The 16,410-nt window shown below is 30.8% G+C and overlaps 2 protein-coding genes and 1 long non-coding RNA gene across 5 annotated transcripts; 1 reads left to right on the top strand and 2 right to left on the bottom strand.

Annotated features, from left to right (window-relative positions):
* Positions 1–669: 669 nt before the first annotated feature.
* Positions 670–5,736, top strand: LOC141044520 (uncharacterized). Of its 3 annotated transcripts, none has more exons than XR_016498541.1 (3): positions 670–815; positions 3,209–3,807; positions 4,015–5,736. It is a non-coding gene; the product is annotated as an uncharacterized LOC141044520 (long non-coding RNA). The 3 variants fall into 3 exon arrangements; XR_016498540.1 differs by having other exon boundaries at positions 3,209–4,151; positions 4,871–5,736; XR_016498539.1 differs by having other exon boundaries at positions 3,209–5,736.
* LOC112296164 (uncharacterized) lies at positions 5,222–8,829 on the bottom strand. The gene is made up of 5 exons (XM_024548454.3): positions 8,765–8,829; positions 7,192–7,411; positions 6,404–6,511; positions 6,038–6,102; positions 5,222–5,773 (listed from the first exon to the last, which is right to left on the bottom strand). The coding sequence occupies exons 1-5, from the start codon at positions 8,819–8,821 to the stop codon at positions 5,579–5,581; spliced, it is 645 nt and encodes a 214-aa protein (XP_024404222.1). The 5' UTR covers positions 8,822–8,829; the 3' UTR covers positions 5,222–5,578.
* A 1,078-nt stretch (positions 8,830–9,907) lies between these two features.
* Positions 9,908–10,833, bottom strand: LOC112296165 (ribulose bisphosphate carboxylase small subunit, chloroplastic). Its single transcript, XM_024548456.3, has 2 exons — positions 10,458–10,833; positions 9,908–10,272 (listed from the first exon to the last, which is right to left on the bottom strand). Exons 1-2 carry the CDS (start codon positions 10,776–10,778, stop codon positions 10,045–10,047), a joined length of 549 nt encoding a protein of 182 aa, XP_024404224.1. The 5' UTR covers positions 10,779–10,833; the 3' UTR covers positions 9,908–10,044.
* Between the last annotated feature and the right edge of the window lie 5,577 nt (positions 10,834–16,410).

The raw sequence follows: 16,410 nt of genomic DNA, 5'->3' as shown, positions 1-16,410 counted from the left end.
AAATAAATAACCTTAGAAATTTTCTCCTTGTTCCATTTTTCATTTATTTTTTATAAATATATTATTTTTTCTTATTCAAAGGGAAAGGGTCTCCGTCAAGAGAGGGGCAGTCAGGGTCCAAGTGTCCCTTTGAGTCAGTGTGAATCAAATTGACTGGAATGCCATACATACACACAACACAACAAAACAATGTTTCCAATGTGGCCCCCCCACCACTATTATATATATATATATATATATATACATACATGAATGACAAAAACAACACTTGTATATGATTAGTATTTCCACTATGTGGAAAAATCAAATTCATCCTCTTCCATGATTTCATTAAGAAATTATACATGTGTACAAATGTACGAGAAGGAGGGTGGTTTTGTTTGTTTGTTTATATGTGTGGAGAAAGAGCCATTTGGAAGTGATGTGTGAACAAAGAGGGAGCTATTCCCAAGCATTGGAAGTGAGAGTGTGTCCATGTCACCAAAAGATCCTCAACATGAACTCACAAAAGTGAAAAAGACAGAATCAAAAGCAAAACGAAAAAGTAGTTTACTTGTTGGTGTCAGATGAAATTCTGTTTTCATTGAGTCATTTTAGTAAAAATGGTTAGGGAGTTTAAAAAACAAAAATACAGTTATATATTCATAATTGGTTAATAATATCAATAAAGGAGGGTGTCAGACTTTCTGCTCTCATCTTTGCAGAACAGCAAAATCAACTCATCATCATCTGTAATGTGGGTTATGAAATTATGGCACTAGTCATCAAATTAATACCGCTATTGATGATGCTTCCTGTTCTTTATGTTTTCAAAGGTATGGGTATTATTCTTTGTTGATTAGCAGACTTAATCCAGTGCTTACAAATAGATTGTTATCTTGTTGTGTTGTGCAGCATGAAAAAATATTTGGTGGTGGGTTCACAATCTTTGTTTAAGCAAAAAATAAAATCCTTCTCTAACTTCACAATTATTTGTTATTTACTATTTGTATTGTTTTTTAAAAAAATTTGTGAGAAAAAGGTTCATGTTTGTTGCCGGACTTTGTTCTAGTCTAACATCTTGCACAATAAAGTGTACAGCTTCTTGTGTAAATATCACAACCTCTTTCTGAACAATGTTCCAAATCCGATGCACTTAAATGTTAATCAATGTATTCAACATAAATTTGTGTGTTTAATACAGCTTTAACACAAAAGTTGAATGTCATATTACATTGTACATTGTACATTGTACTAATATCAAACAACCCATGTTGTGCAATCTTGCCTCTCAATAATACAAATGCAATTACTAAATAATCTTATCTTCAAACAGTGCCTCTATACTTCTCTTTAAAAAACTAAACAAAAATGATCAATGCATGTAACACATTTACTTGTATAATCCAGAAAATTTCTTTTGTGGTGTTTCCAAAATCAATACCATAGTGTAGTTAAAGTACGGACATGCAACTGCTTTCTCTCTGGCGATGGGTAGTCTCAAGAATGACGTCCCATATTCAATAGCATGTAGCACCAAAGCTTACAACCAAAGCCTACTTTACAGCTTTTTATTAACTCTTGGTGTTTATTAATGAGCGATGAAGCTTTGCATGGGTGCCGGTTGGGATATTTACTCAGCTTATACCAAAGACCCATGTTTACAACTTCTATGTGGTCTAAATGAAGGCACATAAATAAATATCATACTTAATAGCCACCCCCCATTGAAAAGAAGACCTAGGCTTAGGTTATGATACATATAAGACCTGCCTTGTCTTACTTAGTATGAGAGGTGTTTTATTTTTAGCATTCTCAAGTTGTAAAAAATGTATGACTTCTGGGTGGATGTTGTATTTTGATAAACATATTAATAATTGATTTATAAGTGAACTAACATATTCTGTTTAAGCAATGAACATTATGGTAAATAGCTCTGATAAACTTATTTGTATACAATATAAAATATAAAATATGTATACAACATGATTTACAACATACTTTGTATTTTGATAAACATATTAAGAATTTGTTAATTCAATAGTTACATGTTAATTTTTTTTATATATATATTTTTTATAGTATTGTAATGATACAAGCCTAAACGAAAATATAATTTCAAAAAGATGTCCACGTCTTCTTTCATTTCAATAAAAAAAGAACAATAAATTAAAATATATAATGTCTAACTAAGGCATTATGGATCATCAATAAAGTGGTGGTAACATGAAGTAATAAACCGAAAACAACCACCTCAATTTTTTCAAGCTTTTCAAATGGTTTAGAATTTTTATTTTTATTCTTAATTCTTTAATAACATCTTATTAATCTCTTGATTTTCAAATATTGTACAACATTAAATATGCAATGTAAAGTCAAAGGATGGTCGATCCAGTGTTCAGATCTTGGGTCAGATGATTTTTTGCTCATAAATTGATAACCTAGTTGTACTTGTATAAGAAGGTTTCTGAGCTTTATTTATAATTAATTAATTAATAATGAAGTGTCTCCAATCTACTACAATACATGGAACTACCAAGTCATTGCATGGAGCCACGAGATTAGCAATAGTAATAAGGAATAGAATGTTATAACATCTAATTTAATTACATTAAAAAATAAGATGTATTCATCTAAAATATTTAATTATAGATGAGCACCAAATTTGTAAAGATATGTTGTATACTTACAATTACACAAATTTACAATTACAATTAGGGATTCATCACAATTACATGAATTTGGTGGCAATATTGTTGTTTTATTTTATTTTATTTTATTTTTGAAAAGTTGAATAATTTAAATTATATATATAAGATTAAAAAAATCGACTTAGATTTTTTAAAAATAATTTTAAAATATTTTTTTTGTAAATAATAAAACTATAAAATAAAAACCCTAAAACAACACCTCTTACTATGGATGGTTAGGAAAAAAAATACAAATAAAAAATAAAATCGAGTTTTTTTTACAGTAACTAATTTTCTTGAACATAATATTTCAATCAATAAATTTATTTTACGTATAAAAATATTAAAAATAAAAAACTAAATAGAATAAGATATGACCAAATAAAACTGAGGCTAGATATAATTAAATTCAATCCAGGTTATTCAAAATTTATCAAATTTTGATTTATTATTTTTATCATTGATTTTGTGAATATAAATATATATATATATATATATATATAATCCTAAAATTGATGAAAATTCATTTGATTATGCAGAAATAAAAACAAGACTATTTTTTGTAAATTTATTGAGGTTAAGTTGTACAATACAAGATAATGATAAAACTAAGAAAAGAGAAGATATTGATTTTTATTATAAAACACAACTAAAAAATTTTAAACTTACTCAGAGTTGATGATGATAGATTTTTTATTTTTTTATTTTTTGAAGAATTTTGCACTAGATCTAATAAGCTAAATTTAACTACATCTTAGCAAGTTTTGTTTGGCTAGAGGGTAATTCTATATTTGATTTCAGTTCTTAACACTTATTACTTGATTTTCCTTAATATGAGCAAATTTAAATACTCTATGGACATAATGCATATTAACCAAATCAAAGAAAACAATAGTGTTTGGGGAGAAATAAGTTATTTCAAAACACATCTACAATTGTACTGAATATATCTGTACGTATTAAAACATATTAGAGGACTATGCCAATACCTTGAGATGGTGCTCAACAAACTTTAGTTTATTAACTATTATGTCAGTGACAACGAGAATGAATTATAATTACTAATTACAGAGTTAATCAGACACATATAATCAATGTCGGCATCAAATCTTAATTATAATATGTATGAAATTCACACGTACGAAAAACTTATTACATTAAATTAAAAAAAAAACAAAACAAAACAAAACATTTAGTTTGTCTAGAATCCAACTTTGAAAAAGTGGTGTGCATGTTATTTTAAAAATATTTAGTCATTTTTTGAATTATCAAAACCAACGAATTAAAGTTTTAAAAATGTGAAATAATTGACATCTTTTTTCTGTCGGATACGTTTTGGATGCAGTTGATAAGATCAGTGAGGTGCAAAATAGTTTGGATAATTTTTCAATGGGATTTGGGCTTATTTACTACAGGAGGCCAAGTATTTCTAAGACAAAAAACTTAATCTACAAGCTTTTTAATTAATTCAAAGACTTTAAGGTAACTACTGGAATATACATTAAAAAAACCAATAGCATACTCAGACGATGAGATGAAAATATTAAAATAGAGTATTTATTGTAAAGCATTATTTAAAATGAATATCTGTTAGATTATTCTTTTAAATATGTTACAAAAAAAAATACAATTGTAAATTTTCCCCCCAAAGTTTGACAAAGTTACAAACACACATTTTCTCTTAATTTTACAAATAATAATTTTTTGTCATTAAATGTATGATAGATTCAAATGTAGGCATAGCAATTTTGATCTTAGTCTCTTTTTGTTACATCTAAATTACAACATATTTTATTTTTTATTATCATCTTAACTATCACGAATTTCCACAATGTTAAATTATGGATGAGTTAATGAATTCTAGATTATGTAAATACCTTGAAAAATACCTTGAAAATTATAAATAATATAAATATAAAATAGAAGGAAATGTTTAAAAGATTGCTATGGATGGTTTATGAAAGTCATCTTCCTATGAATGAAAACTATGACTTACAATCAAACTTTAGAGTCAATGAAAGTTCAACCCACCTTATTTAATTGGGTAAGTCCCGACATATGCTATTTTTTGATTGATTAGCTTGGAATTTGTTCAACGAGCAAAACTAACAAAGAATACGAGGTGGGAGAGTCCCAAGCCTGAGGGTAAATTGGAAGAATGAAAGGATTATAAAAATGGGATCGGATGCTATTGGGCACAGGCTGAACTGGTCCACTTACAAAGGACTAGACCATTTTTTGTGGTATCACCTCTGTGAATACAATTATGGAACTTCAGACCCATTTTAGACTGAAAGGAAGCTGTATCAGGATGCAGCATGTGTACTAATCAAAATGGGACCACGTACAATGCCTACTTATCACGAAATTAAGGGAAAAATTCTATGAATTCTGTTGCCATTTCATGTATACACATGCTCATGTAAGATTTACAACTTTCCAAAGCGAAGGAGAATCAGCTTCATACAGCACAGCATGGGAGAGGGCAACTTGTACTCTAACAGAAAGCATGAAAATTTGAACATTAGGCTAGAAGAAGAGAATCTGGAAGCTGAAGACAAAAAGAAACAGGTTCTCATTATTCGAATTTGCACTATGAACGGGAGCACTGGCTTCAAAATCTCTCATACAAAGGGCCCCAATTAATGGTTCATGTGCCATGCTTTGAAGGCTCTACAGTATTGTTGTAACATTGTCCAGAAATGAAGGATTGGATACTTCTAACATAAAAGTGAACAAAAAGGTATTCAAAATACATCACTCCGTGACTGGCGTGATTTTTGATGAGGAACACAACAACTAAAAAAGATAACTACACCTGAGGACCAAAGGCTACAGATGCAAGCTTGGGAGTGACATGAAAATTACAAGGTAACATTGTGGAGGTATGTCTTGATGGACGCTAACAGTTATGATGGCTCGATAGTGTTATACTTCGGTACCATTTCTGGCATTCTTTCAAGGAAATAGCCAAGAGCACCAGCAAAGCCGAATATACACACAAACATCAAAAGCACCTTGATAAAGTATTCAGGAGTGCATTCCTGCTTTCCACCTTCAGGTAAAACTCCCCCAGGGTAAAACTCCTCCCAACCTTGGACAACCTGAACAAACCATGTGCAGGTGAGCTATGGGAATAACCGCACTACAGAACTTCGAAGTAATCCAATATTTAACTTGTCTTGCTTGCAGTTCGTCTAATAAGGACGGACCTTGGATTAAAAGTTCTCGACGAAAGACAGATAACTAGATACAATTTACTGCTGGCAAGTCACAAGAGGAAAATAAGTGCATTTGTAAATTGCGCCTTCTCACCAGCGCTTCGAAATAACCTAGAACGCTAATATAGTTATCTTGAATGTACTTACAGTAGTTCCATGTAACACTTCTCCATCTGCCGAAATCGTTTTGTCCAGAAGAGTTTTGGTTATACCTGTGAGTCCAGATGCGATCGAATGTTTAACAAAACATCACTTCACCATTGTACGATTTTTCTTAGACTATCCTACTCACCTCACACCATGAACAGGCACGTGTGAATAGCACAGTGGGAAAAGGAACATATGGGTTCCAAAATTAGTAAGATTATGTATTCATGAAAAACTAAAATCACCTACTATACAATTGTTCAATCTAAAATAATAAAGAGAACAGGCATGAAATTCCTGTTGCCAAGCACAAAATAAACTCGAGATTCGGGATTTTCCTTGAAGTAAAAGAATTGTGTAACTTGCCTTCATTGGTCGCCCAAGGAGTCTGACTATACGTATAAAGTTCTTTCTCAACGGCTTGAGTAACTTCTGTCCGTGCCTTTACGTTGTTGTTAGGCAAGGGAAAGACATCTGCAAAACCACATCGAACCGAGGAACTGTTAACAACTGACAAAGATAAACAAACATTTACTATAATAAGTAGTTTCTCCTATGGTCGTCTTAATGCCATGGTTATGGGACACCTCAGTTTCTGTAACAAAAAACTTACGAGTCCATGAACTAGAGGTAGAGAATTTTTAAAACAACACTTTTTTGTTGTGCTGAATAAGCTATTTTGAATGTTCCGTGACGAATACAACAGATCTCTATATCTAGTACAGTGGAAAAATAAAACACTTTGATCCACGGACTTGCTTTATCGACAGAGAGGTTCACTTGTAACAAAAAAGCAAATTTTCTCGTCTAATGAATCCATAATCGCACATACAGTCTTCTGCTGGCTGTTCTGAGAGGGATTATATTATAAAAAAATCGCCAATAAACATGTTTCAGAAATTTTACTTAATCACTTTGAATTATCTTTGATTTCAACTACGGATCAAAGTCCGGTGTGTCAACTTCAGGGGTACTTAAATGATTAGTGGCATCGATCTAGACCATTAGAGTAACACTCATGGCGTGGTGACACATCAACATTTCAACACTGATTACTTGACACGTGATTGAAAATTGAATTAGTCTAGTCCACCCAAAATAACTAGGAAAATGGGACAGTAGTACAGAGAGAAAGCCATGGTAAGAAATTTTACGCTCTGAAACACACTGAAATGTCCAAGCCTCATCATGCAGATGAAGCTCTACGTCAGGCCCGTACTCGATGGGCTCCTCTCCATCCTTGCATGCTTGGATGCATACAACGGGCTTGGAGTCATTAGGGTTCAGCTTGTTGAACCTATCCACCGCAAAACCCGCTCGTGTTCCTGCTGCGAACCGCTTCTTCTTTCCATCGGGACCAACTACCTCTACAAACTGCAATACCCACAAAAAGGTTCAGCATTAACAACCAACTGAAGATTCAGACGGAACCCGAGGCGATTCCTGTACAAAACAAGAAGAACAATATATGCCTTAAGTGTTCACCCTCGTTTTAGGAGTGTATCACACCGTAGAAGACAAGAATGATCATTTCAAAAATTATGAAACTTTAGGTGATTATGCAAGTCTGTTGTGCCCCAACAACAATGGATACTTTTTAACAGTTTCATGCAAAGGATAGGCTTAAAAGCATAAAAATATTCAACTTACTATGAGCTGATGATGGTCACCTAGCCTGTTTCTATTATCATCTACACACAGACTCTAACACTGCAATTTAATCCGTAAACGTATGAATTTAATACGAAATTCAGGTCCGCAAGTGATTGAAGGACAGGATTGCAAATGTGGTAATTCTAGCGGGAAAACTTAAGCCCTGGAAATTGATACCAGAAACAAGGCATTTGCACCTGCTCCTACATACTAGAATGGATATGCATTTAGTTCATATTTTGACCTGCTTTTAGTTTTTTCTACTGTCTGTCCTTCACAGAATGAAATACTTCAAATTTTATATACTGCACCAGAAGGTGCAGTACACGCACTCGCTCCCACATATTGGATCGGTTAGTTAGAAACCTGAGGAAGAAGGTTTGACAAAACACTAATTCGAAAAGAGTATTCCCAGGAGCACTAATTCTAACCTAGAGGAAGGTGTGCGATTTAAATACGCCAACCATGCAATTCTCCTTTCGATGGTAGCCTAAAACAATCAAAGAAGAGGCCTGTAAAACATTCAAAATCGACATGATCTATAATAGTCCATCTTAACCACAAGAGATACTTATTCCGAAATTCGCTTTTTGGTTACTAAACTATGCACACACACACACACACACACATCAATATATGTATATATATATATATATATATATATATATATATGTTTTCCACAAACGCCACCAGCCACACTCTTTCAGCAAGCTCGCGTAGTATGCTTTGAGGCCAAAATGACAATGCAACATGCAAAACCTAAATCAAAGGAAAGCTACATGACTGACACAACCCCTCCCAAATCGATCCATTAAATAGGAAATAAAATAAAACCAAAACCAAATCAACTAAGGGAGATCGAACGATAAAACAAAGATAAGACCTCCATAAGAAAATTCAAACGACAAAATTGGAAGGTTGGTGGTGCCTTCATCCAGTGCGCGGTGACAATCTGGTGTGCAAACAAGGTTCACCCGAACATCGAAAGAGACGAGGAATTCAACAGCTTTCAGCAAACAAGACCTATCAAGGCGAGGATTAGTGCGGAATGAGGGGGGTCACTAAGAATCTCACATGGAGCGAGCGTTGAGACGAGGGCGTGGGGAGTGCCGCATCTCCTTCCATGTCCATGGCTGCCTGCAAATCACTACTGCATCGCGTCTGCAGGGCAACTCCTCCAAGCCACGATTCCAACCTTGGCTAGACACAGAAATCTAGATATGAGCAGATCACACTAGGTCTACCGAAGCAGAAGCTAATCTACCAATCCTTCAAGGAATTTAACGTCGCCACGCGTTGACGCATCAATGATTGTCCGGCTGAAAGGGAGGAGAGGAGAGAGCGAGGTGAATCTATGGCTTTATTTGTACAATTAATATCACATGTTCTAAACGGAAGCCTGAGTAGAAGAAGAAGAAGAAGATGAAGAAGCAGACGAAGAAACTAAGAAAGAGATCAATAACTTCAAACCCAATCCGGGTTCGTTTCTCAGTGCATATTTTATTGACGTCGAGTACAATTTTAAGATATTTACGTTTACCGTAGTGAGGTGGAACTCTGTATTTTATCACATGAACGAGGAATTTGACAACAGCATTTTGTCGAGTAATTTCATTTCAGTAGCCTGCAAAAAAGAAAAAAAATCTGTTTTTACTGAGGAAGTTTGTTTCCGCACTTCTTTATATAGGTTGTTCCAGTTTAATTTAGTAAGAAAAAGTGCATGGCAGGGAAAGGTTGTGAATTTGAATGTTTTCGATTTACGTGGAGATTATCAGGGTGCGTTCAGAAGGAATGGCTGTTGTTGTTTCAGGGAGTACGTTCAAATTCGCCCGACTTGTCAAGAAGAGTTTAATGTACAGAAAGATTCTATACATGTGAGTTTGAAGGTTTAATAGAATTTGACATGAGGAAGATACTAGTCACCGCATTGCACGTGGAAGGGAAACCGTCAACAAGATGTTTGTGACAGCTTGGAAAATTATGCAAAGCTCTGATGGGATAGCTTGGCAAAGGGAGCATCAGCGCAGCAAATTGGTTGTAGATGTGATTGTTTTTCTGTTGATATTGAGAACAGTGTTTTAAACTTCTGACGCAGGTTCACGCTCAAGACTGTTAATATCCCTTGCGCGATTCGCATTGCATTGCTTCTTCCACTTTTCGCAGCATTCAAATGGATATACATTTACAGAATTTGGAAAATCAAGGTCAACTCAGGAATTTGTGGTGAATCCATCTCAGCAGAATTTGTTATTAAACACAGAATCTATTCCATAGCCAATGGCTTGAATGGTACATGGAAACACGAGAATCCCAAGGCCCTAAAATCACCTACGTGATTAGTGTCGACGAATGGCTTAGTTGGGTCTGGCAACCAAGAAGCCGCAGATCTGCACCTGCTTCACGTTGTCAAAGCCTAACACGCGCACGAAGCAGCCGGGGAAGGTCTTCTTGCACTCCTCAATCTCCCTCAACACCTGGGCGGAGTCCTGGCATCCGAACATGGGCAGCTTCCACATGGTCCAGTAGCGACCATCGTAGTATCCGGGGGATGAGTTATTGGCACGGGACACACCGTTGGCGTTCTGCACTCAACAGTGTCACTCATCAGAAAAAACCTACGAGTATGAAGCCACCACTTCTAACTCACCTAGACGCCAATTCATGATCTTTTGAAAAAGCCCACCTTATAATACACCGCATGACGCACAACTAATAAAATTACCAAGACTTAGAGAACCCAGGGTGGAGTTCTGTAGCGGGAGCTTACCACATCGAACTCGAGGCAGGGGATAAGCTTCTGCTGGATCATGTACTCCACCTGCTTGGCGATGGCGTCGTCAGACAATGGGGGCAAATAGGAGAAGGTCTCGAACTTGGTCATCCCGATGGGGTTCCACACCTGCATGCACTGCACACGGCTGCCATTCTGGACAGAGCTCAAGGTCTGGGCCTTGCTGGAGAACAAGGTAGTGCTCTTGAGGCCAGAGAAGGCCTTGACGGAGGTCGACTCGGAGGTCGACACAGCCGATGAGGCAGCGCTCAAAGCAGCAGGGGCCACGACGGAGGATGCAGCGATGATGGAGGCCATGGCTCTGAGCTTTGAGAATGCACGAGGAGGGGAAGATGGAGCGAGATGGGTACAGTCAAGACTACTCTGATAACAGGTAAGAAATGGGTGCTTTTGTAGGAATTCATGCGCGCCATGGATACCACGAATTCGCAGGGCGAGAAGAAGATGGCGAGTGAACGACGTCCACAAAAGGGGAATGGATCGAGGGAGGAATCTGATCCTGGTTCGGGTAGGGATGAGGCGTGAGGGCGTCACGCTTCCGCTTCCACGACGTCTTGGGGGGGGGGGGGACTCTACCCACCCTTTCGGTCTCGGAGACCACTTAGCTCACACACACCATTGATCATTGTCATGTTGAAGGATACCTCAAACACTATTTATTTCATGTTGTGGCAAATATTGTGATGAACTTATAAAAATAAATCATCACAATTTGTGTGATTAAATTCAATTTCATTCTAATGTCCAGTTTTAATGTTTTTCTACAGAAACTTGATATTAAGTGGTTAAGAAGTTGACAATGATTTTTAAGGTTTTTGATTGATTAAAATTGGGAAATTGTACTTAGTTGGATTTGTATTTTGAAAGATGTTATTATTATTATTATAATTATTATTTTCTTCTAAATTTGCATAAATAATGTTGTCTTTTGTTGTAGGTTTATTTCAAGAGATAGTTTTTACAAAAACTTACAAAAAAAAATATAAATAAATTGCAAAAAATAATTAATAATAATGATAAATTTTAAAACTATCATTATTATCATTGATAGCTTTTATAATTATTACAATAAAGATATGAATTAGCACATTTAAACCTATATTGAATGTAATTGTTTGGTCTATTTTATATATATATATATATATATATATATATATATACATATATATATTACTTTTATACTATAAAAATTTATTTATAACTCAATATTTTATAATTTGATAATCTCTATTATTTGATATTATTTGTTTCTACTAAGTCTATTTAATAGTGGTAATTCAATCTTTATATTACTTATTATTTTGTACAACTTTAATAATTTATGAGATTATAAAAATTTATTATAATCAAGCATGTAATATTTTCTATATGGAATTAATTTATATTAGAGGATTTTTAATATCATAGACATTGAGAACTATATAGGCTTTGTAATGTCTAGGAATTTGATCACAATATAGAGACCAAAAAGTTTATTTTTTTATTTTTTTTTTATTTGTTTTTTTATTGATATCTCATGTCAAGGATTTGAATCAAGGAAAAAACTTTCAAGAAATAAAAAAATCTTGTATCATTCAAAGAAAAGAAGTAGATAAATCAAAGATAGACATGAAATTGAAATTTGAATACCTATATCTAAATACAATGAAAACAGAGAATCTTGATTTAAAACTAGAATACAAAAAAGATATTGATAAGAATAAAAAAGGCCTTATTCTTACTTCTATATATATATATAATATCAAACTAAAGAGCTACATGTCAATGCTATATATGTGTCAAGGATATGAACCTCAAAGAACTAAAATGTCAATACACTCTTATGTTACTCACAAAGACTAGAAAATCATTCAAAGATGATTAAGTATTAAATTAGAATGGCTATTGCCAAAGACAAGAAGATTAGAAAGTCTTGAAACAAGACAAAGGACTAGAAAGGCATTGACAAGAGTGAAGAAGGCTTTGCTCTTGCCTCCATATATACTCTTAACTAGAAGTTATGTAGTAATGTCTTGTAGGACCTCCAAAACATGTTAACTTTGTAAGACACATATCTTAATTTGTAAGGCAACTATATGTGTGCCATATAGTAAGCTTCTTTTGCAAGCTACAAACATGTGATTAACTTATTGACCAAGTTTTTAACCTACCAATCAACTACAAACACATGTAAAGTCAAAGTAATGTCTATTAAGCTTCTAGAAAGTATCTCTAGAAAATATTATGAAATAAATTTACTTTTACTTACTTCTACTTAATCATATAGATAAATATTAGAGTAAATATGTATATATGTCCATGATAATATGTCATATGACATGTGTCAAACTTGTAAGACATATGTCTAATTTACAGGATAAGTTTTTGACATATATGTCACATGGCCAACTTATAATACAAGTAGCCATTATGTGCAACATACGGCCAACTTGTTGGTCAAGTTTTCAATTGATCAATCACCTACAAATACATGTAAAGTTAAATCTACATCTAAGAAGATTATTAACAAGTTATTAATAATTTAATTTATTTTTACTTATTTCTATTTCATCCTATTCATTTCTACTTCTTTAAATAAATATAATAATAAATATAAATATCTATGATACTTCATATTGAATATAAACTTCTAACTCTTCATCTTTATCTTCAACCTTTGTACTTATAATATTTTCTATTAATTCATTATTATTATTTTTTTAAAATTAAAACTTGTATAATATGACTAAGATTTTTTTTATATTAATACTGAATTGCAAACACATAGTCTTAGGATGTTATATAGAAGCTTGTTATTTATAAATATCTTTATTTTTGTTGAATTGAATTCTTGGAAGTACCTCACAAACAACTTCATATAATAAAAGCAATTAGCAATTATTGATGAAAGCAAGGCATTCCAAACAAATTTTGTTTAATGCATCAATGTCAATTAATTAGCCTTCTAAATATCTACCTTTTGTTGCTATATTTTAGTAATTATAATTTATATATAAATATACTAATAATACCATTTAAAAGTAATAAATATGTTAACATCTATTTTCTAGAGTTTCAATGTTGTATTGAAAGAAAGAGGTATCACCTCTATTTGCTAAAGGTCCAAATTACTTGTTCTATGGCATATTGTTAAGGATATAAATTATAACAAAATTCTAAAAGTAATAATATATATTTATATTAATAAAATAAAAATTAGAAAACTAAAAAATAAATATAAGATTGAAACTAGAATAGCTGTTGCCTAATATAAAAGAACAAAGAATACATGTCTTTAGTCAAGATTGAATACAAAAAAATACATTAATAAAAGCAAAAAAAATCTCACTCTACTAGAAAAATTAGATAGTGATGTCTTATAGGTTATATGATATGTGTCCAACTTACAAGGCACATGTCTAATTTATAGGGCAAGTTTTTGATATGTGCCACATAGTCACTCAATGTATGACATGTGGCCAAATTATTGGCCTAGTTATCAATCTATCAATCATTTACAAATACGTGAAATGTCTATAAAGTTTTGTAGAAGCTTTTTTAAAAAATAACAATAATTTAATCTATTTCTATTTACTTCTATCTAATTCTACTTATCTTAGTAAATATACTAGTAAATATGGCTATCTTTTACAAGTGATTTATTATGTAGGAGAAGTAGAATCTTTAAGTCTACACTTTTTTTTTTTTTTTTTTTTTTTTTTTTTTTTTCAGATTTTTAAATTTTTTTCAAAATAAGAGTTTGATCATTGATATATTTTTTTATTGCTTCATTAATAAAATCCCAAATCTTTGTCTAACTTTTAATTAAAATAAGATATTGAATTATAAAAATCTTATTTCATTTATTTGATATCTTTTATTAGCTAATTCGTTTTGTCTATTAACCATATTAAACTATTAAAAGATTATTGTATCTCCAAAGGTTAAGAGTTTCAAAGGATGGTTATTTTTTTTTTATCAAATAAGAAATATTTATTAGACTTTTTTACCATAACCTTTCAAAGTGGTCTTCTAAGTTTAAAGTCTTCTTAAATTTAATACAAAAGATATAAATTTAGTCCAATAAAATCATGTAGCTATAATAGATTAATTTTTTTTTATAATTTTTATTTTATTTTATTTATTTTTACAATAAAATAAAAAATAAAAATGTGATGCTTCTACTCTTTATTTTTAATAAATTATTTAAAAATATGGTGGTGAAATGCCATGTTGACAAAATTATAAGCTTTATGTATTTTAAAATGTTTAAAATTAAATCTTTGTATCGACTACAAGCTATAGATATTATATTTTATATTTGGTTTTTAATTACATATTATAAGAAGTAGATTCTTATTTCAATTTTTGATTATAAAATTTTAAATTATCAATTTTAGAATAAATTATTATTAATTTAATTTGAAATAAAGTATATTTATATATTAAAATCTTTATTCAACATACAACATTGATTATAACTTATCATATAATTTTGTGAAATTTTATTTTTATTAAAAAAAGAATAATAAATAAATATTTAAATATATGTACAACATTTAAATAAATATCAATCTATGCAAAATTAATTTTTATACCATAAACCAATTTTATATTATAGAGACTAATTAATACTAAAATAATTATATATATCTAATTTCAGAAGATAATACAACTATGTCTTTTTAAATTTTATTTACATGTTTTTGAATGTTCTACAATGGGAATGCTTTTTAGAGTCCACTCTAGATTTAAAGAAATGGTATACTTTCTTTAAATATATTTTCTACCAAAATATATTTATATATATATATATATAAATATATATATATATATATATATATATATATATTTTTTTAACACGTACTTACTTTGCTGTAATGTAAAAAACCCACATAAAAAGTAGAAATTACGAACCAAATGCTTCTAAATATCTTGAGAGGGGACAAGGAATAGATTTTACTAAAATGTCCAGTTGGAAAAATTTTGAAAAATTATGTAGCATAATAATAAATAAAAAGGTAAGTATTAAAATAATCAATCTATATCAGATAAACTAATTTTTAATTTTTTCTATTTTTTTACATATTTTATTTATTAATTTTTTTCTAGCATTTAATATATATATATATATATATTAATAAATGAAAAAAATTATAATAATAAATATGAGTTTTTAAGATTCAAGAATTATGTTTTTTTTACATTATATCAAATAAAAAATTCCAAATTAAAGGTGATTATTTTATTTAAGTAAATTTTATCATTATATTATATTATTAAAAATATTAGTTGAAAATATTTTCTAGATTCAAATCTAAAAAGTCTTAAAAAATTTCAAACTTATATATATATATATATATATATATATGTGTGTGTGTATGTATGTGTGTGTGTGTTGGTATATTTTGTAATATTTTTTTATTTAATACAAAAATATAATAACATAGATATTTTTCAAGTATCAAAAATATTTTAAAACTAATTTAAAAAATTCAAATAAATTATTAATTACAAGGTTTTGTAACTTCATAAAATTCTTGATCTCAAATATCAATTGAAATTTTTATATTTGAATAAATATAAAATTATATTCTATTTAAGGTGAAATATTTAAATATAATTTTATATACATACATACATACATATACATACATACATACATACATACATACATATATATATATATATAAAAGTTAGAAGTGTATGTTTGTATGTTTTTTATTTTATTCAAATGACTACATATCTACATATTAATAAATTATACAAAGTTATGTAGAATTATTTAAAGATATATTTAAATTATTATATATATATATATATATATATATATATATAGATGTATATATTCACGTATATGTAATTTGTTTTTTTTCTAGTGCCAAATCTGCATGACCATAACCAATGTTATTATGTGGCATGTAATACAAGTGTTTTATTGCTCACCAAA

The sequence above is a fragment of the Physcomitrium patens genome, chromosome 19, assembly GCF_059467195.1.
Source record: "Physcomitrium patens ecotype Gransden chromosome 19, ASM5946719v1, whole genome shotgun sequence".
NCBI classification, from domain to species: Eukaryota; Viridiplantae; Streptophyta; class Bryopsida; order Funariales; family Funariaceae; genus Physcomitrium; species Physcomitrium patens.
Note: the sequence above shows the minus strand (reverse complement) of the source record. Positions and strands in the feature narration are given on the sequence as shown.